This window comes from Xenopus laevis, chromosome 9_10L (assembly GCF_017654675.1).
Source record: "Xenopus laevis strain J_2021 chromosome 9_10L, Xenopus_laevis_v10.1, whole genome shotgun sequence".
Classification (NCBI taxonomy): domain Eukaryota; kingdom Metazoa; phylum Chordata; class Amphibia; order Anura; family Pipidae; genus Xenopus; species Xenopus laevis.
In genome coordinates, this window is record NC_054387.1 from 107121430 (window position 1) to 107143839 (window position 22410).

The 22410-nt window shown below is 38.5% G+C and overlaps 1 protein-coding gene across 1 annotated transcript in view; it reads left to right on the forward strand.

Moving 5' to 3' along the window:
* LOC108701563 overlaps positions 1–16355 on the forward strand; it is a 42186-nt gene extending 25831 nt beyond the window's left edge. The window contains exons 3-10 of the mRNA XM_018236368.2: positions 1667–1802; positions 3513–3682; positions 4434–4591; positions 6328–6490; positions 7504–7600; positions 9551–9629; positions 11417–11493; positions 13607–16355. Coding sequence (XP_018091857.1) covers positions 1667–1802; positions 3513–3682; positions 4434–4591; positions 6328–6490; positions 7504–7600; positions 9551–9629; positions 11417–11493; positions 13607–15380 — 2654 coding nt within the window. The 3' untranslated portion in view covers positions 15381–16355. The remainder of the gene's footprint in view (positions 1–1666; positions 1803–3512; positions 3683–4433; positions 4592–6327; positions 6491–7503; positions 7601–9550; positions 9630–11416; positions 11494–13606) is intronic.
* The last annotated feature ends 6055 nt before the right edge of the window (positions 16356–22410 follow it).

Below are 22410 nucleotides of genomic sequence, written 5' to 3' on the forward strand. Positions count from 1 at the left end.
TATGTATATGTAGTTAATGAAGAGCAAGACAGAAGAGGTATGAGCAATGGTGAACTTAGCCACAAAGAGCCCAAAACTGGTATCCCTACATTTGAAACATTTATTGTATAAATGTAACAGACCAATATTGGCTAGGAGGCACTAGGGGTCATTTAATGTTCCCTGGGATGCAAGTGCTTTAGCACTAACAGACACAAGACTGTAGTGTTCATCTAATAAGCATGTGCACCCAGGGGAATGCACCAATATGCTTCTTGCACCAGATTAAAAATCTGACTCATGGAGCAGACAGCAGCACCAGGAGTCATGGGCGAGGGCAGGCAGTAAGAACAGGGCCCTGTTGCCTAAATCACATGCAAGTTAGGGGATGGGTAGGGGATGGGGGGAATGTCTAGGGCAGCGATCCCCCAACCAGTGGCTCGTGAGCAACATGTTGCTCACCAACCTTATGGATGTTGCTCCCAGTCAGGGGTGATCCTGGTTCCTCTGCAGTTGCTGGCCCCCCCATGCAGTTACCTTTTTGCGCCTGAGGGGGTCCGGGGGGGGGGGTCCACCAGGGCAGCAGAGAGGGCCAGTGCACTAGCGCAGAGAGCCTATCTGCGCTCTCTGCGCTAGAAGAGCAGAATTTGAAAACCGGAAATTCGGTTCTTAAAGTACAAGGAGCGGCATTTTTGCTGCCCCTGGTACCTAGTGGGGCGCTGCCACGTGAGGCGACAGTCTCAAGTCACCTCATTGACGAAGCGCCCCTGCTCCCAGTTGCCTCAAAGCAGGTGCTTATGTTTTGAATTCCTGCTTTGGAGGCAAGTTTTGGTTGTATAAAAACCATGTGTACTACCAAACCAAGCCTTCTGTAGGCTGTCATCCCCATAGGGGCTATCAAATAAACTGCCCTTATTAGGCACCCCCAGGAACTTTTTTCATGCCTGTGTTGCCCCCCAACTCTTTTTAAAGTTAAATGTGCCTCAGGGTTAACAAAGGTAACAAAAAAACCATTTGTTTTGTGGAAAATCAGCGCTTGCTTTTATTTACACTGTGCAAATTCTTCCTGAGAAACTCCCCTTGCCAACCTTGCATTTATGTGGCTCCTGCCAGTTAAGCCCAAAGGAAAAAATGCCCCTACCCCGACAGGCCAGTCTGAAACTGGGTATAAGGAACTTTTAATCATCATAACATAAAAACTAGAACAAATAAATAAAAAAAGTGCTAGTTTTACAGTGACCCTTAGTCATATGATGATTTTTCTTTAAAGGGTTAAACTCACAGAGGTGAGTATTGAATGGCCAACAAAAAAGGCAATCCGTAACACAATAATAATAATAATAATAATATAGCCGCAGAATTAATCTGCTTTCTGGTCATTGCTCTCTGGAAGGAAGTGCCTGGGTTTATGGGGCAGTCCAGTACAACTCTACTAAACCAATTAAACACAGTTAAAAAAAAGTCTATGTCAATATAGGTTAAATTACTTGTTACTTTTATAACCTATTCTTGATTAATCTCTTAACTCTGTGAATATCATAAGTGAACAACAGCCTTCATTCTTACACTTCCCCACGCTTCCATTTGAAGTCAATGGGAAATGGAAGAAGCAGTCGGGGCATTTGTCTGCCAGAAGATCTAATATATGTGTGACATTAACCTGATATCTTTGTACTGTATATTTTAGGCAAAGAGTTTCACATAAGAAACCTGGAATGCTTTAATGATTACGCCAGTGAATTCACGTGTTCCTGGGAGGTGGCAAATTCCAACAGTATCTGCAGTGCTGATTTTGAGCTGAAGTATGGAACAGATAAGTTATCGTGAGTACTAAATATGATTTAATACTGCAATTGGGACCATTGCAAGAGAGGTACACTAAGGCTGGCCATATACGCAACGATCCGATCGTACGAATCGTGGATTTGTACGATTTTCGGACCGTGTGTGGAGAGTCCCATCATTTTTTGTCCGGCGGAGATCGGTCGTTTGGTCGATCGGACAGGTTAAAAGATTTCTGTCGGCTGCCGATTACATCTCTGCGTGTATTGCCGATCGTACGATTTTCAGTGGGAGACTGTCATTAGCTTTGGTTGGACATAGATATTGTACGATTGCTGTCAGGGGCAGAACATTGGCTGATCTGTTCTTTTTTACTTTATTTGATCGGAATGGTAAGACTTTGATCTAAACGGTTAGTGGCGGGTCGGGAGATGGGAAAGTCCCATCGTACGTTGATTTGTACAATCGGATCTTTGCATCTATGGCCAGCTTTAGGCTTCCTCACTGGCCCATGGCACCCCCCGCCTAACACTGAGGATATGTTATAGTGTGGCCCACAGCAGTCAATGAATGGCAGTTATTACTCTGCATGGCAGCAATAAGGCCAAAGAAAACTACACATCTATCTTCCCTTTGGTAGCTGGGGTTTGTTTTACATTATTTTGTCCAGTCCTATTAAAGGGAAGCGAAAATGAAAATTTAATATAAGCTTCAACATATTGAAATAAGAATTTTTCTAAATACAATCAATTAAATATTCTGCATTGTTTCTGAAATAATAACGTTTATATTCACTGTGCCTCTCTCAGCATCTGTTTCTCTTGTCTTCATGCATGAGTTGGGTGTCAGATATTCATTGACAGTTAGATGCAATATATCTTATAGGGGGCGCTTACTTTCCTAACAGAAGTATTAGAGCTCACTCAAATAACTGATTCCAGTACAAACAAAATCAAAATTGTGCCTTTTGCACAAATCCTGCATGTAGAGAGACATGATGTCTGGTGATTTTATTAGCGTGAGCTCTAATACATCTTCTAGGCAGAAGGAGCCCCCTATAATATATATTGGATCTAACTGTCAATGAATATCTGACACCCAGAGAGAATGAAGAGCAACAGATAGTGAACATAAACTTGATCATTTCAGAAACGGTAGAGCGTTTTTAATTAATTATATTTAGAAAACGTCTTATTTCAGTGTGCTGAAGCTTATATTACATTTTCATTTTCACACCATTTCATGATGGTGTCTGTGTGCTGCTTTAGAGATCACCTTTCAAGAAATACTGTAACAGGAAGAAGCGTGGGAGTAAAAAACAGAACTTTGTCCATTCATTGGCTGATGTGAACTAAGATGTATGTGTGCCCTTGGTTTGTTTGTGTGCACTGTGAATCCTATGATCCCTTAGTTTTTAAATTATAATTTTCTATTAAGGGCACATACTATTAAAAAAGTACATTATTATGAAAATGATTTAATTACATAAAGCAGGGTTTTACGTATGAGCTGTTGCATGCAATATATTTTTATAGAGACCTACATTGTTTGGGGTTATAGTTTTCCTTTAATTTCCACACATTTTATAAAGAGCCTTAATGAATAAAGAGTTAAGCAAACACTTCAGTTGCTCATTAGCTCAAAGGGTCAGAGACCATTCCCTGCATCATTTACAGACGTGTTCTGTTGTTATGTCATAAAAGAGCAGTATTGATTAATATGTTCATCTTTTTGTAATTTTCTCATTTCAGCCCCAGGGTCTGCACCCCACAAAACCGGGAGAATGGTGGTGCCGTTGTGCCCAATCAGTGCGTCTGCAAGGTTTCCAATTTTAGCTTTGCAGCACTTTTGAACATTACAGTAAACCTGGAATCAAATGGTACCTCAGTGAAACGTGATGTTTTCCCTGCACTATATACAGGTGATTTATTCATCATGTTTCTCCTATGTACAGCAGAAGCATGGAGTATTCAGGGCACCTGTAAAAATGTCCTATGATGGGCCAATCTGACCCGTTTCACTTAGGCGAAAATTCGCCAAAATGCATTGAAGCCTATGGCCGACAAAATATTTTTGACGCACAACAAATTTTTTTCACCCATTGGAGTCTATGGGCGTCATTTTTTAATAAAATCATCTGTCCCAGTGGATATATTTTCTATTGTCTTCTACAGTGTGCTGGGGTATTTTACAAGTTAGTAAAGTAATATACCCCATGGTTAACAAAATCTGTGTAACTTTGTATATCCTGCAGTAGTCGCATCAACTTTTATCAGTGGTAAAAATGACATGAAACAGACTAAAAAGTATCCAAAAGGTCCTCAGAAGTTGTTAACTTATACAATTAAAAGGCAAGCTGAAAAATTATGAAAAATAATATATATACTGGCTCTTTTGTGCCCCCTAGCTCACTAAAGTATGCATTTTAAATCAGATGTAAGAACATTGAGAATCATTACTTCAGTGCTGCATGAATCATTTGGGCTGCCGGAAATTGCATAGGGTGCATGGATTTTTAAGAGGAACAAGTATCAAGGTCATGAGCCTTTAGTTACTCAAAGTTTTCTATAATATTGGCTAAATATGACTCTCACACCCTAACATACTACTTTTCAATCTCTGTTCGATGTCAAGTCTGTAACTAAGAGCATTATCTTCTTTTATACTTGCAGTTATTCCAAAAGTTCCAAGAAACGTAACAGTTACTTCCATTAATGAAGATGAAATAGAAGTTACATGGGATCATGGCTACTCTGAGAGCAAATACTCATTTTTATCTGAGTACCTAATTTATAACCTCTTAGTCACCTGCAAGCAAGACCCAACCCAGGTAACAATATACTTTTTTTAATGTAAATGTATACAAATGGGGTGTTTTAATAACTGTGGTCCTACAGGAGGAAGACCAGTAATCAAAAAGCCCTTCACTACATCTTCATTTAAATGGACAAAGTAATGTCTATGGCACATGGTCTCATGGTCTGTAGTACAAATGCTAGACAGGTATTACTCACAGATCCACTGGTGCAATCGTGGTTCAGGCAATTGTTAGGGAGGAGGAACCAACTACTAATAGATGAGTTTCCAATGGTATGTAGTAGATTATCTCTTTTTCAGCCCCCCGAAATCTTCATTATTCTCTGCCTTTGCCCCCATGCAATCCAATCTTTAGCCAAAGGGTCAAATAGAACAAATAGAGATTAGGGAGCACCTCCCATCAATGAAAGGCATATAGAGATGGTGTGCAGGGTCAAGTAAGTGAATTATATAATCAAAGAAGAGAAGGAAAGAACTGACCCCTATGTCTGCACCCTCCCACCATCACTTCCGATAGCAATCAGGTGTTGACTTATAAAACATGACTTTTAATAATTGATATTAAAACCCAATGTCCAGTGTGTATCGATTAAGTTAAAACATGGGTAAAGGCAGGGGGCCGGACCAACAGAAGGCCGTGTGTTGGTCTTATATATATGCCTGCAATAGAGGACCGTTCCCCAAGTTATGCTTTATAGCCAATTCTAACTTAATACAGTACTGCGTTCACTTAATACAGTACTGCGTTATAGGTCCGGTATAATCACTTACTCAGCCAAATTGTATGTACCGACCCCTTCACCCACATGGAGTACCCTCTCTTCCGGCGATATGGTTGCAGTTACTTGTGGCGTATGGTGCAAGCCTGGTAATCGTGTCTGGCTCGAGAGTCTATCTGAGCCGTTCCTCAGGCACCGGTGCAGTCTGGCTGTTTATCGATTATAATATCTAAGCTGTGCCTCAGGCACCAATGCTGTCTAACTGTCTATCCTCTATCATGTGCCTCAGGCACCAACCGATAGCTGATGCTTAAGGTGGCCATACATGGGCAGATAAAGCTGCCGATATTGGTCGTTTAGACCAATTTGACAGCTAATCTGCCTGTGTTTGGAGGCTTCCGGCGGGTCTTTCCGATCGATATCTGGACACGATATCAATCAGGAAGGTTTGATTTTTCTCCCGACCGACCCCTCGGAGCCCATTGCGATTGCCAAATGAGTGGATCTTATAGTATATGGCCACTGAGATAGATGCTGACAGACTCTGGACTGTGGATCTGCTCAAGTCACCAACCCCTTCACCCACAGAGAATCCCCTCCCGATACACACTGGACATTGGGTTTTAATATCAATTATTAAAAGTTATGTTTTAGAAGTCAACACCTGAGAGCTATCAGATGTGATGGATAGGAGGGTGCAGACATAGGGGTCAGTTCTTTCCTTCTTTTCTTTGATTATACAAATTGCCAAATGCCCAGATCAGGGATATTTGCCGACTACATGAATCAAGCATTAACTTTAAAAAAAAAAAAAAAAAGGTTTAGCATCCGGATAAATGAGCTGATCTTGGTCTTTGATACAGTCTTTGTGATGACCTAGGCTTATTGCTAGGTCCATAAATTGAGATAGGAGTAAGTTGGTTCACAGAACCCTCTTTGGCACTAGGGCACCAGGGCTTGATAAAAGATCAATGACATGCACATTTTCATAATATGCAAACTAAAAAAAAAGTTACTTTTTTCCTTTAAGCTTCAAAGCATCAACGTGAAAAACAAATCTTATCGCATCGGTAAGATGTTTCTTAAATCAGGATGCAACTACGACGTAAAAGTGCGAGCAATTAAGAAAGAAAAGGATGGAGTTCAAACTTTGCGCTGGAGTGATTGGAGTTCAGCTGTAGAATGGCATAACGGTAAATTAAAAGAAGATATTTTCAAAAACAAACATTTCTCAAAATCTTTTATCCCTGTCTTCAGTTAAATTATCTAAAAGTTATGTCTAAATACAGTGCACAATGATGGAGATCTGAACCCACTCAGTGCCATACCCTTATATAGGGGTTGGGTGCTTATCCAGAAGACTTCCATCAAGCAGAGTGGTCACTAATTAGCAATGGAAAGAAATGCAGTAGTCCACCAAAAATGTGCATAGTACAAAAGTGATTTACTTTGCCTATATACATGTAAACAAAGGGCAATATTACGGACCCTCCTGGGCCATTTCTTCAGCCTGAGCCCATATATATAATATACAGTATGTATATATATATATATCTATATATATATATAGATATATATATATATATATATATATATTTATATATACTGTATATATATATATATATATCCCCATCGGTGACGACACTCCATAATCAATCAGGCTAAACAGAACATCAAATCTTTCAAAGGTTATTAGTGGACCAACGTTTCAATTCCGTACAGGAATCTTCGTCAGGCTGGGGCAATTCCTGTACAGAATTGAAACGTTGGTCCACTAATAAACCTTTGAAAGATTTGATGTTCTGTTTATTTATAAATCTTAACACCCAGCATTTGGACTATACTTTTGGTTGTGCGTTCCTAATTCGTTTGGATTATATGCTTCCATTCTGGACAAAAAACATCATTACATTTAAAGGAATTACGGCAAGTTGCTTATTCCTCAAGAGAAATTCTACTTCTTATAAATGCTGGTATTTAGAGAATTTTCCCCTCTTTTCATTAGTTCTATTTGAAAATTATTTGACTCTTGAATGTGTTTGCTGGTGATATATAAATGAATGATGATGGAATGTAAAAGTGTATAACTTATGGTTTAGTCATCAGTTGAATAACGTCCTCTGTGTTTGCAGAGATGTTACTACTATATTGTAATTGTAATTGGGCTATATCAGTTTACAAGACCAATGTCTTTTGTCTCCTAAAGATTACAGTCCTAGTGTCAATATCCTGAGTATCGTCATTCCAGTCTGTAGCATCGTTCTTCTCTTGCTAATATCACTATGCTATTGCATAATTACCATGTAAGTACTAGGAGTACATGTAAGAATGGATTGCCTTTTTTGTTGGCCATTCAATACTCACCTCTTTGAGTTTAACCCTATAAAATAAATAACCATATGACTGCATACTGCATCCATGGTATTTGTCAAGATATAGGACCTGACAGGGGTCTCGTTAGAAGATAACAACTACCCCAGCAAAAAAAAAAAAAAAACATTTTCTAAAACACCAGTATACAAAATAAACAACAATTCTGTACACGTAAACGTTTTTGATCCACACAGAATTGTTCAGGCCCTGCCATGCGACTGGCATTGAATATTAAAGAAATCTGATACAAAAAGCATGTGTTTTAAAACCAAAATCAGCCTGCAGAAGCAATATTGGATTTCCAGTATAATATATGACAGGCAGAGTGTGCAGGACTTTCCATCTTAAGGATGACTTGTTTCACCTGCATGGAGAGCTCATTTGACCGCATGTTGTCTGTTCACAGCAAAATCTTCCACATACAAGCACCCCCCCCCCCTCATATCAACTGCAGGGCTTTTATCTGCTTCATTGATAATTGACATAACAAAGGAATTGTCCACACCTGCCTATGAAATAACCTTTGAGTCAATGGCCCAATTACTTTTGAGCCCCTGAAATGAAGTGATTGTTTTAAAAAAGGCTTTAGTTCCTCACATTTTTATGCAATCTTGTTGTTCAACCCACTGAATTAAAGCTGAAAGTCTGCAGTTCAACTGCATCTGAGTTGTTTTCTTTAAAATTCATTGTGGTCATGTACAAAACCAAAATTAGAAAAAAGTTGTCTCTGTCCAAAGATTTATGGGCCTAACTAAATATAGTGAATAAAGTACCCCCTCTTGTAAAACATAAGGATATTACAAGTTACCGAGGCGTTCCATGACCATATAAAAACACAAGGCGGACAGGCATCTCGCATGGACATCTGAGGTGACTTTTAATATCCTCATATTTTGAAACCAGCGGTACTATATTTATTATAATACACAGGTTTCAGTGAGTTATGTGAAATGACATCACCAAGGTCCTATCAAAACAGATGACATCACTAAGCACTGTTTATAAGGATATAATTTACAGGATATTCATGGCTCTTGTGTATATTGTTTTGCTGTACAGTGCTTTGCCCTCAAGGAGCTTTATACAAATTCAAATATACACAGGGCCGGATTTACATAGTGGGCGCCCCTAGGCCCACTGCCAATCGTCGCCCCTGTTCCCTCCCCTTTATTCGTGCAAATTTTCATCATCTGGACTGGAGCAATAGGGATTTGCACACGGGAAATTTAAAAAATGATTGTATCTCCAGCGCATCCCCAGTGTTTTTAAACCAAACCCCTGCCGCCCTAGGCCCGAGCCTAGGTGGCCTTTCCACAAATCCGGGCCTGAATATACATATTTAACAGAATTATATCACAGTGTAATAACAGTCCAATTGTGGCTACAAAGCAGCAAACCAAAATATGGTACAGGCAGTGGGAAACTATAGCTGTCACTTTAATATGACTTATCCCAGAATTTTTTATTGTAACTACAGGTATGGGATCCTTTATCTGGAAACTTGTTATCCAGAAAGCTCTGAATTACGGAAAGGCAGTTTCCCATAGCCTACATTTTAGCCAAATCATCCAAATTTTTAAAAATGATTTCCCCTTTCTCTGTAATAATAAAACAGTACCTTGTACTTGACCCCAACTAAGATATGATTAATTCTTACTGGAAGCAAAACCAGCCTATTGGGTTTATTTAATATTTACATAAAGAATTCAGGTATGAAGATCCAAATTAAGATCCGTTATCAGAAAAAATACCTTGGTCCTGTGCATTCTGGATAACAGGTCTCATACCTGTACTCATTAGTAATGGTCAAAGCATTTGTGAACCATAGTAGAAGATGTAATCACTTTTTGAAGTTAACATTTTTGCGCTTTTATTTGTAGTGGAAAGAAAAAATGGTGGCAGAATATTCCAGATCCAGCAAAAAGCAGCTTGCGCTTGATCAGAAAGCGCATGTCACAGGTTTGTTCATTGGTATAAGACTATTCATTTGACACCCGGTCTCTCTTCTGCTTGTCTGTCTTTCTATCATCTATCATTGGCTAAACACAGTGAGCTAAACTAAAAAGTACAATCAGGGGGGCTGGATTTTCAAATGCTGTTACAATTTATTGAGTGCTCATGAGCACTGGATAACAGTTTGCAGAATTGTTTTTGCAAAGTAACACAAGTTATTTACGGAAGTGAGGCAGTTTGATAAGAGAAGGGCGGCTGACAGACTGATGCAATCTTCTGCCCTCTGTACCTTGATGATAGTTATCTCTGTGGTTTACACAACTATATCTGAAGCCATACCATTGTTGTGCATAGCCAGTAACATGTGACACCAAACCATGAGATTGTCGGTGATGCAAAAGCTTTATTTTGTACATAATAACCCCAATGAATGTTTCAGTAGCCTAGACTTAAAGAGGTTACTCACCTTTGAATCAACATTTAGTATGATGCAGAGAGTGATATTCTGAGACGATTTGCAATTGGTTTTCATTTTTTATTATTTGTGGGTTATTTAGCTTTTTATTCAGTAGGTCTCCAGTTTGCTATTTCAGTAATTTGGTTGCAAGGGTCCAAATTAACCTAGCAACCATGCTTTGATTTGAATAAGAGACTGGAATACAGTATGAAAAGGAGAGCGTGAATAGAAAGATGAGTAATAAAAAGTAACAATAACAATACATGTTTAGCCTTACAGAGCAGATGGGTTCAGCAACATCCATTTAAAAGGTAGAAAGAGTCAGAAGAAGAAGAAGACATATAACTAAAAAAAACTATAAAAAAGAAAAAATGAAGGTCAATTGAAAAATTGCTTAGAATTAATCATTCTATAAGATACTAAAATGTAACTTAAAAGGCATGTAAAGGCAAAAAAATAAAATCCCATTTTTACTTTCTTTAATGAAAAATAAATCTATCTCCAATATACTTTAATTAAAAAATGTGTACCGTTTTTATAAGAAACCTGACTGTATGCAGTGAAATTCTCCCTTCATTTACTGCTGTGGATAGGAATTGTCAGATGGTCCCTAACTGCTGAGCAGGGAAACAATCATACTTATGAACAGCAGGGGGAGCCCCCACCTTACTTCCCAGCCATGCAGAACTCAAGCAGCTTTGTTTATGACGATCCCTAAGCAGCCCAGACCACACTGAGCATGTGCACAGTCTTAGTCTTGCAAAGATGTTTAACAAAGTTACAAGATGGTGACCCCCTGTAGCCAACTTTGAAAGCATAAATTATTTGTTTGATTAGGCTTGTGGTGCAGTGAGTTCATGTTTATATTTAGTATACAAAATACAGCATTTCTAGCCTTATTCTATTTTAGTCTTTACATGCCCTTTAAAGATGAACCACCCCTTTAAGCAGCTAAACCACGAGGCTGAGAATGCTGGAGAGGCAGCAATGGTCCAAGCAGCCACCTTGTATAAAATGCCTATATGGCGCATTACTCAGATATTGGAAGGAAGGCTCAGACAATGGAATCTACATTGCAGTTTTTGGAGTTCCAAAGTAGAGATGTTATGCACCATTGTATATCTTTGTATTATCCCTGCAGCTGTGAGGTCCAATCCCACTATTATTATTACGCCAATTAATATAGTATCTTTTTTTTAAGATAAGCATTTTTATGTGTATTTTGACATAGAGCAGTTGAAGCAATTTAGCATTTTATGCATTATCTCAAGTCTTATTTAACAGGCATTCAGGGCAAAAATTATTTATTTAGAATGTCGTTTTTTTCCTTTTATAGGAAACCGTGGCTAAACCAGATGAGAATGCTAATATTTATCCATCATCCAATAAACAGGAAAATGCTAAGAGGACTTGGTAAGTACCAACCTTCTGTGCTTACAGTACTACATCCTCTGTCCCAATATTCTGAATTTCCAGACCATGTTGGTACAACTGTCAGTCAGTGTCCTCTTAAAGGAACAGTAACATCAAAAACTGAAAGTATTTTAAAATAATGACAATATAATGTAGTGTTGCCCTGCACTAGTGTATTTGCTTCAGAAACTCTACAATAGTTTATATAAACAGGCTGCTATGTAGTCATGGGGGCAGCCATTTAAAGCTGAAAAAGAAGAAAAGGCAGAGGACACACATCAGATAACAGAAACACTCTGTAGTAGTACAGGGACATTCTGCAGAACATATCTGTTATTAACTGTGTATCCTGAGCTTAAATGGCTGCCCCCATGACTACACAGCAGCCTGTTCATATAAACTATAGTAGTGGTTTTGAAGCAAACACACCAGTTTTACCAGTGCAGCACAACATTACATTATATTGTCATGCCTTTTAAACACATACATTTTTTGGTGTTACTGCTCCTTTAAAGTGGACCTGTCAGTCACCCAGACACAAAAAGCTGTATAATAAAAGCCCTTTTCAAATTAAACATGAAATCCAATTTTTATTTTTTATTAAATCATCCGTCGCTGTTGTAAGCTCATTTAAAAATTTCAGCTGTCAATCAAATATTGCCTGCCCCTCCTCTATGCCTTAGGCACTTCCTAGATGTCACTGCTCTTCTCACATTCCCCCGTTCTCTTTTTCATTTAATTGTGTAGCCAGGGCATGGGGATGGACATCAGGTCCCCCTTTCTAATGTAAAAACAAGACTCTGAGATGATACAAGGCTTGCCTTAATAACAGTGTCCTCAAAATGGCTCCTGCCTGCTTGTTATAATTATGAATTCCCAGACTGAAGGAAAAAAGATTCAAATGGTTTATATTGTGTAATTAAAGTTCATTTTTCTTGACTAATGCGATAAAATAGGATTCTGAATAATTTCTTTGGGTGATGGTTCCCCTTTAAGTACAAAAATCACATAAAGTATGAAAAAGGGCATTGACCAAAATGCCAAAAGTATAGTTTTGCCTCTTTAAACTTCCCTAGTAAGACCTGCCCTTAATTATGGAATGCAGTTTTGAGGTATTTGTCCATAGGAGGAGAGGCCGCCCCTTTAGACTTGAGGAACAAAATGGTTCTTCATGGTGAGGACAGTGAAGTTGCTGTGGAGTGACCTGCCAGGAAATGTTGTGATGGCAGATCCCCTTAATGCCCTTAAAGGAACAGTTAAGCGTAAAAATAAAAACTGGGTAAATAGTCTGTGGAAAATAAAAAATGTTTCTAATATAGTTAGTTAGTCAAAAATGAGTGTGGATTACTAAAATAACAGAACCCAACTTCGCAGCTCTCTAACTCAGCGACTTTAAGGGGGGCCACATGGGACATAACTATTCAGTGAGTTTGCAATTGATCCTCAGCATTTAGCTCAGATTCAAAAGCAACAGTTATGGCCCATGTGCCCCCCTCCACAAGTCACTGATTGGTTGCAAGAGAGAGAGCTGCAAAGCAGGAAGTAGTGTTCTGGCTATTATGTTAGACATCCAGTCACTCCAGCCTTTATACATTAAATTTTTGAATGCCTTTCAATAGCTTGATCAGTTAAACCACAGATGAGACATGTAGGTCCCTGTAGTTTCAGGATCAAAGATCTGATATACATGCCATTTATAGTCACTGGTCATTCTAGTTTTTGGTATTAAGCAAGAGTTTAATCTGTCACTGTATTGGGGACCCAAGAGCTATAGGGACCCCATAAGACCTTAATTCAATTTCAATAAATATTGGTTAAACAGGTCCAACTCTAGACATTTTGGGAGCCTAAAAAATTATTTGCTGTGGGGCCCAGTAATATCTAGTTACACCACTGGGTGTAACCATTGTTTCCTATAGTGTACTCACTAAGAAATGATTTCATAGTGCTTTGAAGAATAATTAAAACACATTTCCTACTTTGGTCCAAAAGATGTATTTTTCTTTCTCAACAACTTTGATCTATCTCTGAGATAGAAGTACAGAATTATGTAAAGAAATTTTTGAAAAAAACCATTGATGATTTTTTTTTTCTTCTTACTTTCTTTTCACAGTACCAACTGGTTTAATAAGTTCTTCAAAGCACATCATAAGAAAAAACATTTCAGCCAGGACTCCACCTCTAAAGTCTACGAGCACAGTATTCCCCAGTATTTAGCCCTTGTCCCTGAGGTTTCAGTTGTTGAGATTGCAACTGTGGAAAACCATCTGCAAGAGAGTCAAAAGAACTCCGTAAATGAAACAAAAGATGTTGTAGAAGACAAAGATGAACTATTTTTTGACCTATCGATTGACCAAATGTTTCAAGACATCATTGATGATAGTCCGTTGAAAGCTCAAGGATTGAGCACAACAAGGGATACCTTTAAAAACTCAAACAATAACATGTTACAGCTTTTTGCTCTCCTTGAGGACCAACCTGCACCCTTGGAAGGTTTACAAGAGTCTGCATATAGAAGCTACCCTTGTGACAATTCTGACCAATACTCAGCTGATCAGCAGCATTCATTACACTGCACGTCTCAAGAGTCTCTATACCAGACATCAGAGACAAAACTTGACAATGGTTATGCAAACAATGGATGCCAAGCTAATACATATTGTGATTCAGGGTACAGCAGCTTTGCCAATGCAGTATCTAGCTCAGACAGTTATACTACATCCTCAGATAATTCCACATATAAAAACAATGCATCATCTAATACCAGTGACTGCTTATCAAGATCAGCCTTTGGTAATAGTAATAGCAGTCTTGATAGTAACACTACAGACAGTGTATATTACAACAGACAATCCACATTCTTCTCATCTGACACAGGTTTTTATAAAAGTGGTAGTAAAATGAATGTAGAACTGACCTTAACACCACTTCCAGAAGGCCTTACAATGTGTAACACATCACCTAAAGAAGGAAGAGAAGTATCCTACCCCATGACCACCTGTAAAGCATCAGGCTACCAGAGTTTTGCCGAAGCCATTCTGCAAGACGGAACATCAATAAATCACCATTCGGTAACAGTGGACAGTCTTGTGTTAGAACCGGGTTATAAATCATTTGAGAGCCTTTTAAACCAAAATACACTAGAGACAGAATCAGATACCGAGAGCTCTGTGTGTGATCTAGACATATCAGTACAGAAAGAAGAACCCACCCAAAGCAGTGCTCAGAATACAGGAACACATGATTTGAAGAACATGAAAAACACAGGTGGGCAGACAAAAATAGATTTTGCAGAAGCTCCAGCCCAAGAAATTACTTTTGGTTTTCTTAATTTACATTTAACTGAGAATTGCCTAGATAGCGGCTGCAAAAACTCATCTCAAGATGAGCAACCATCTTCCACAAAGGATCATTCTGATCAAATCCTGGATAAGGCAATGAAAGCAGAGGAACTTCAAAACGATCTCAGCTTAATTTGCCAAGAAGGTAACAACTGTCATGTACCATTTGCTTGGACACCTGATTTAAGTGAGCAATGGAAACATTTCGCCAACATGTATGAACCTAATTTCCCCCAAAGCTCACCAGTTGGTAAGATAGACCGAATTATTAGAGGATCACTTTCCTACCACACTGATAAGGGCAAATCAGTTGTACCAGAGACTGATATTGGAACTTTTCCACACCAACCTACATTTAGTGACTTTAATAACACAAGTGACTGTCAGACAATGAAGTTTGGGAATATGTCCTATTTTGTCCATCCTTTAAAGACAAAACTTCATGATACACAAGATGACTTGGGAACTTTCTCATTTTACACACCTGAACATCACAAAAATCATGAAAATGAAGATTGTTCGTACATGCAAATATCATTGCAATGAATTGCACCAATTGTGGGGCTTGATTTATATTGCATAGAGCGTTCTAGCGTTATGCCATGGAATTGTTATATTGAAAATATTTTCATATACAAAACTGATTTACTTTTTTATACCATAAAACACTTTATAAGAAAGACACGAGAATTAGTTGAATATCTACCTACAGAGTGTCGGATTTACTAATATAGGTGCCAACAGTGTTGGACAGGCCCGTTGGGATACCGGGAAAATCCCTGGTTAGCCCTGGTGTGGGTGGCCCCCTTTCTGAAGCCCAGATCATTATTTCCTACAGGTTTAATTTATTTCCAGTAGTATTCCTAGTTTTTGTTTCCAAAAGTATGAAATTCTCAGTGAGTACTATAACTGCCATGGATTTCACTTTCTGTCTGGTCAAAAAAGGAATGTTTGATTTAAGGTACCTAGTGGGTGTCCAATCATATGAATAATGGGAATACCAGTATTTACTCAGCAAGAAGAAATTTTTAGGGCTCTCTAGTAGTTAGTGAGCCCTTACTGCCAGGTTCTGGTGGGTCCTAGCCTGACACTGGACGGTAAAGGTAGTTGCCTATAGCAACCAATCAAATCTTTCCATTCTAACTGACAGAAGACTGAGCAAAACTAATTGCTCACTAGTTGCTAAGTGCAAATGCACTTGTGTTATAACCAATGGTTATAAATGAACCCTACAATTTCCTAATATCATTTAGTACATATAGTGGGACTGAGAGGTGCTTGTGAACTTGCAAAGTTGATTCAGATTTGGCACAATCATTGTAATTTGCCCAAACTTATTTTCTGTCTGTCAAAGGTACATGTGATCATATAAATCATTTAAAGGAGCTGAAATGCCAACATATATTTGGTATGTAGGAATTTTTAATGTTCAAATGCATGTTAGAATTTGGCCAAATATTGTTAAGATGATTCAGCATTCATCCAAATGTAAAAACTTTGGATACTTAAAGGGCATGTAAAGGCAAAAAAAATAAAATCCCATTTTTACTTTCTTTAATGAAAAAGAAACCTATCTCCAATATACTGTAATTAAAAAATGTGTACAGTTTTTATAAGAAACCTGACTGTGTGCAGAGAAATTCTCCCTTCATTTACTGCTGTGGATAGGAATTGTCAGATGGTCCCTAACTGCTGAGCAGGGAAACAATCATACTTATGAACAGCAGGGGGAGCCCCCGCCTTACTTCCCAGCCATGCAGAACTCAAGCAGCTTTGTTTATGACGATCCCTAAGCAACCCAGACCACACTGAGCATGTGCACAGTCTTAGTCTTGCAAAGATGTTTAACAAAGTTACAAGATGGTGACCCCCTGTAGCCAACTTTGAAAGCATAAATTATTTGTTTGATTAGGCTTGTGGTGCAGTAAGTTCATGTTTATATTTAGTATACAAAATACAGCATTTCTAGCCTTATTCTATTTTAGACTTTACATGCCCTTTAAAATATTGTATCATTAGTGTGTAGGCCACAAGGATAGGAAATATTTGGTGCTTTAGACACCAGCATCCCTCCACCAGCTCTGATTTACTGGGAGCTGTGCCAAAAGGTACCTACTCTTGCTGCATGACTTGTGAATGTTGTAGAAGGATTTTTTCCACAATCTGTTTTTGGAATAGGTGTAATAAGTCCAATGTAGAATCTTTAACTAAGAGGCTTTGAGGCCTATTTATTAAGGGTCGAATTTGAATGATTTTAGAGGTTTTTGAAACCAAACTCACTTTCTCTAAAACCATGAATGCCATGAAATATGTTAAAAAATCCAAACTGAAAAAAGCACGAATGAGAAAAGACACGAACACTGTATTTGTATTGTTAAACAAAAGCCAGTGTCAAATATACCATAAAACCTCTGAAACCTCTAAAACCGCAAATCAAAGAAATCTTCCAGATGTAAAAGGGATGTCTGCCATTGACTTTTACATGATTTCGACAGCTTTTAACTGGCATATTTTGGTATTTGAAATTTTTGCAGTTTTGTAGCATAATAAATCCTGAAAAAGTTGAGATTTTTTTCCTGCAACTTTTTCAGTTTTTGGCTTTAAAAAGCCCAACCCGAAAAAGTCGCAGCTTAATAAATGAACCCTTTTATGTCCCCGAAAACCATATAAAACCTCTAAAACTACAATCTTCCAGTTGTAAAAGGGACATCTGCCATTAAATTTTACATGATTTAAACAGGTTTTAACTGAAGTATTTTCATATTTGGAATTTTCACCGTTTTGTCGCATAACAAATCCCGAAAAAGTTTAGCTTTTTTTTCCCTGCTTTGGGGGCGTCAAAAAGCCCGACCCAAAAAAGTTGTGGCTTAATAGATCAGCCCCTTTGTATGCCAACTTTTTTGTAAAAAGAATTCTAATAAACTGTAATGGGAACTTTAAAATATATATATATATATAAGGTTGCGTTTCATAAACTGATTAGAAAGTTAAGCTTATAGTAAAACTTGGAAATGTTCCTTTTCAAGTGAAGCCATCCCTTATTATATCCCTTAAGTTTGTATTTAATCATAGTTTTCCTAGGTGCCAAAGAATATTAAATCGCTCGTACAGATTATAAATAAAGTTTTATACAAAGTAAAGGGAAATTCCAGACGAAACACACTACAGAGTTTTTGTTTTAGAACACATTCCTCAGATTTCGGATGCAAATTGAAAACAGAGTACTGTACAGTATCAAGCAGCAGAGATCCTAATGTAATAGTGTTCCTGTACTCCCATTCTGTTTTTATACAGTAGACCACAATCTGATTGAAATAACAGATTTCTGCCTTGTTAACAGTGCATAATATAAGAAATAAAACAGTGCCAGTACTATTACTTTCCCAAGCTACAGGCTGAGCAACACAATGGCACTTTATCAGTAGACTGGCTGTTTTATTATGGAAAATGATTATTGATACAGAAGTGACAGATTAATAGAGATGCGTTCAAATGTTAAGGGTACATTCACAAATGAGAAAATGTGTGCTGACAACCATGTGGTTAAACCTCAGAGAATGCTACCAGGGCTGGAAGGACTGTAGTTGTGTTATAAAAAGCAGTAGCGTTAAATTTTCCGGATTTCGCAATAGCAGCTTCCTTCCCCAGCATATCAACACCAAATTCTTTGTAACTGAGGAGCTTTATATACACACACGCATATATATATGTGGCTCTGGCTCACTCAACATACTTAAAGTGGCAGTTTACCTTTATAAAACATTTTCAAATAGTAAATGACACCGAATGTTTATTATCAGTTGCTTTCCATTTTTTTAAATTTTTTTTCGAAGTTTAAAAAATAGATAATAGCTTTATTTAAAACAGTTTAGGCCACCAACATGGCTTGCGGAGTTCATATCAAAATGACAACATTTATATTCACAACAAATGAATTAATTAAAAAAACCTTAATTTCAAGAGAACAGCAAAATCTTGAAAATAGAAAGCAGGTGGAAAAAAAATCTATTATATCTGGTATAATATTATTATTAATATTATAATAAGCAAGTATTTATAAATACCAACATATTCCACAATGCTGTACAGCAGTGGTCCCCAACCAGTAGCTCGCGAGCAACATGTTGCTCTCCAACCCCTTGGATGTTGCTCTCAGGGTCCTCAAAACAGGTGCTTATTTTTGAATTTCAAGCTTGAAAGCAAGTTCTAATTGCATAAAAACTAAGTATAGTGCCAAGTAGAGCCCCTTGTTGGCTGCCTGTCAACATAGGGGCTACCGAATAGACAATCACAGCCCTTATTTGACACCCTAAGGGACTTTTTCATGTTTGTGTTGCTCCCCAACTCCTTTTACATTTGAATGTGGCTCACATGTAAAAAAAGGTTGGGGACCACTGCTGTACAGTAAAGTTATTAAAAAAAAAAAAAGTCTTGCAAAGGTGAACTAGCCCTTTAAGTAGTTTGAGGCTAATATCTATGCAAATGCTGTATGTGAATGCAAAAAAAATGTACATACACTACATATATATATTTTTTTCATCCCTGTAAATATGTATTTCATTACGCTAAAAAATGTATATCTGTAGGTTGATGCTGTATATTGAATTGAAATAAAACTTTGGTCTTTGAAAAGAAAATATTGTTTATTAAAGTGTAAACAGTGAAAATTCAGGCGGTTTTCAGAAATGATATTAATATTATATAGGGATGCACCAATCCGGGATTTGGCCGGGATTCGGCCGAATCCTTCTGCCCGGCCGAACCGAATCCGAATGCTAATTTGCATATTCAAATTACGAGTGGAGAAGGAAATCGTGTGACTTTTTGTCACAAAACAAGGAAGTAAAAAATGTTTTCCCCTTCCCACCCCTAATTTGCTTATGCAAATTCGGATTAGGTTCGGTATTCGGCCGAATCTTTCACAAAGGATTCGGGGGTTCGGCCCAATTAAAATAGTGGATTTCGGTGCATCCCTAATATTATATATTTATACCTCACTGTGGCAATTACAAGATATAGCACTGTAGATGCACAGTTGCATTTGTATGTTGTTAGAAGACAATAGGGGAGGGCCATGCAGGGGAAAGCTTATTGACAATAGGAGGAGGGCCCTGCATATGAGAGTTTATTGACAATAGGTGAAGGGCCCTGCACACGAGAGCTTATTGACAATAGGGGGAGGGCCCTGCACATGAGAGCTTATTGACAATAGGGGGAGGGCCCTGCACACGAAAGCTTATTGACAATAGGGGGAGGGCCCTGCACACGAGAGCTTATTGACAATAGGGGGAGGGCCCTGCACATGAGAGCTTATTGACAATAGGGGGAGGGCCCTGCACATGAGATCTTATTGACAATAGGGGGGGGCCCTGCACACGAGAGCTTATTGACAATAGGGGGAGAGCCTTGCACGAGAGAGCTTATTTACAATAGGGGAGGGCCCTGCACATGAGAGCTTATTGACAATAGGAGGAGGGCCCTGCACACGAGAGCTTATTGACAATAGGGGGAGGGCCCTGCACACGAGAGCTTATTGACAATAGGGGGAGGGCCCTGCACACGAGAGCTTATTGACAATAGGGGAGGGTCCTGAACACGAGAGCTTATTGACAATAGGAGGAGGGCCCTGCATATGAGAGTTTATTGACAATAGGAGGAGGGCCCTGCATATGAGAGTTTATTGACAATAGGAGGAGGGCCCTGCATATGAGAGCTTATTGACAATAGGGGGAGGGCCCTGCACACAAGAGCTTATTGACAATAGGGGGAGGGCCCTGCACACGAGAGCTTTTTGACAACAGGGGGAGGGCCTTGGACGAGAGAGCTTATTGACAATAGGGGAGGGCCCTGCACACGAGAGCTTATTGACAATAGGGGGAGGGCCCTGCACACGAGAGCTTATTGACAATAGGGGGAGGGCCCTGCACATGAGAGCTTATTGACAATAGCGGGAGGGCCCTGCACACGAGACCTTATTGACAATAGGGGAGGGCCCTGCACACGAGAGCTTATTGGCAATAGGGGAGGGCCCTGCACACGAGAGCTTATCGACAATATGGGGAGGGCCCTGCAAATGAAAGCTTATTGACAATAGGAAGAGGGCCCTGCATATGAGAGTTTATTGACAAATAGGTGAAGGGCCCTGCACACAAGAGCTTATTGATAATAGGGGAGGGCCATGCACGTGAAAGCTTATTGAAAATAAGGGGAGGAACCTGCACGGGAGAGCTTATTGACAATAGGGGGAGGGCCTTGCACAAAAAAGCTTATTATTATTATTATTAGAGTTTTTTTTATAAAGCTTTAGCATATTCCAGATTGCTTTAGCAGAGATTTTACATCTTGAAAACAGTCCCTGCCCTAAGGCACATTTCCACATACTAGGGCCAATTTTCTCAAGAGCCTGCCTGAATGTTTGGGGTGTAGAAGAAAAAGATAAGCATGAGGAGAACATATAACTACTTACAAACAGTGTCCTGGCTGGAATTGAACCCAAAACCCCAGCATTTGCAGGGCAGCAGTGCCACCATGCTGCCCCTGTCTGAAAGAGCTTACAATCTAAAATGCTATAAAGGTCTATAGAATGGTATAATGCATGATTGCTAGGAACAAATTGAACCATAGCAACCAGATTGCAGAAATTGCAAACTAGAGAGCTGCTGGATAAAATGCTAAATAACTCAAAAACCACAAATAATAAAAAAAGAAAACTGATTGCAAATTGTCTCAAAATATCACTCTCTACATCATACTAAAAGTTACTTGAAAGGCGAACAAACCCTTTAATCAAATAATTCAAATATTTAAAATGCTTTCCCTTTTCTCTGTAATAATATCAAAACAGTATCTTGTTCTTGATCCAAACTAAGATATATTTAATTCCTGTTGGGGACATAACAATGCTATTAAGGTATGGAGATCCAATTTACGGAAAGACCCCCTTTTGGAAAACCTCATCCTATACTAAACCTTATCTAATGCAGATAGTAGTATTTGAAAGGACTTGTATATTAAATCAATTAAGCAAAACCCACCATGACCCCCATAGAGATGGATGCACAGCATTGTTACCTGAGGTCATTTTAGCTTGTGCCAAAACTTGGTGATAATTTATTGAAATTCAGGCAAATTGCTATTGGGAGCTTATCCTGGTGCTGTAACACTGCATTCTTATAACACTGCATTCCTAATGGCAATGAACAAATGCAAAAACATTACATGTAAATAATACAAGATAAGCGTGTAGCTACTTTAGGAAAACCACATTTGAAAGAAAGAGAAAACTGCCTTATAAAACAATAATCTACAGCGGTGCTTGCAGGAGCCACATTATTAAGATCAGTAGAAGGTGATAAACTGTTGGTAATTGTTCCAAGAGAAAATGAGTAATTTCTTGAATAACTTACACAAAGCAGTAACACATTAGCAGACACGCACTGAATACGAGATTTTCCTCCCACTTGACTTAACGCCATGCGGATAAAAGCTTATCTTGGGTCTCTTGTTTTTGTTAAAAGGCCATGGGAGAAATGAAAAATAATCACAATTGCTTTTATTTGCTCTGAAAGATATGGAA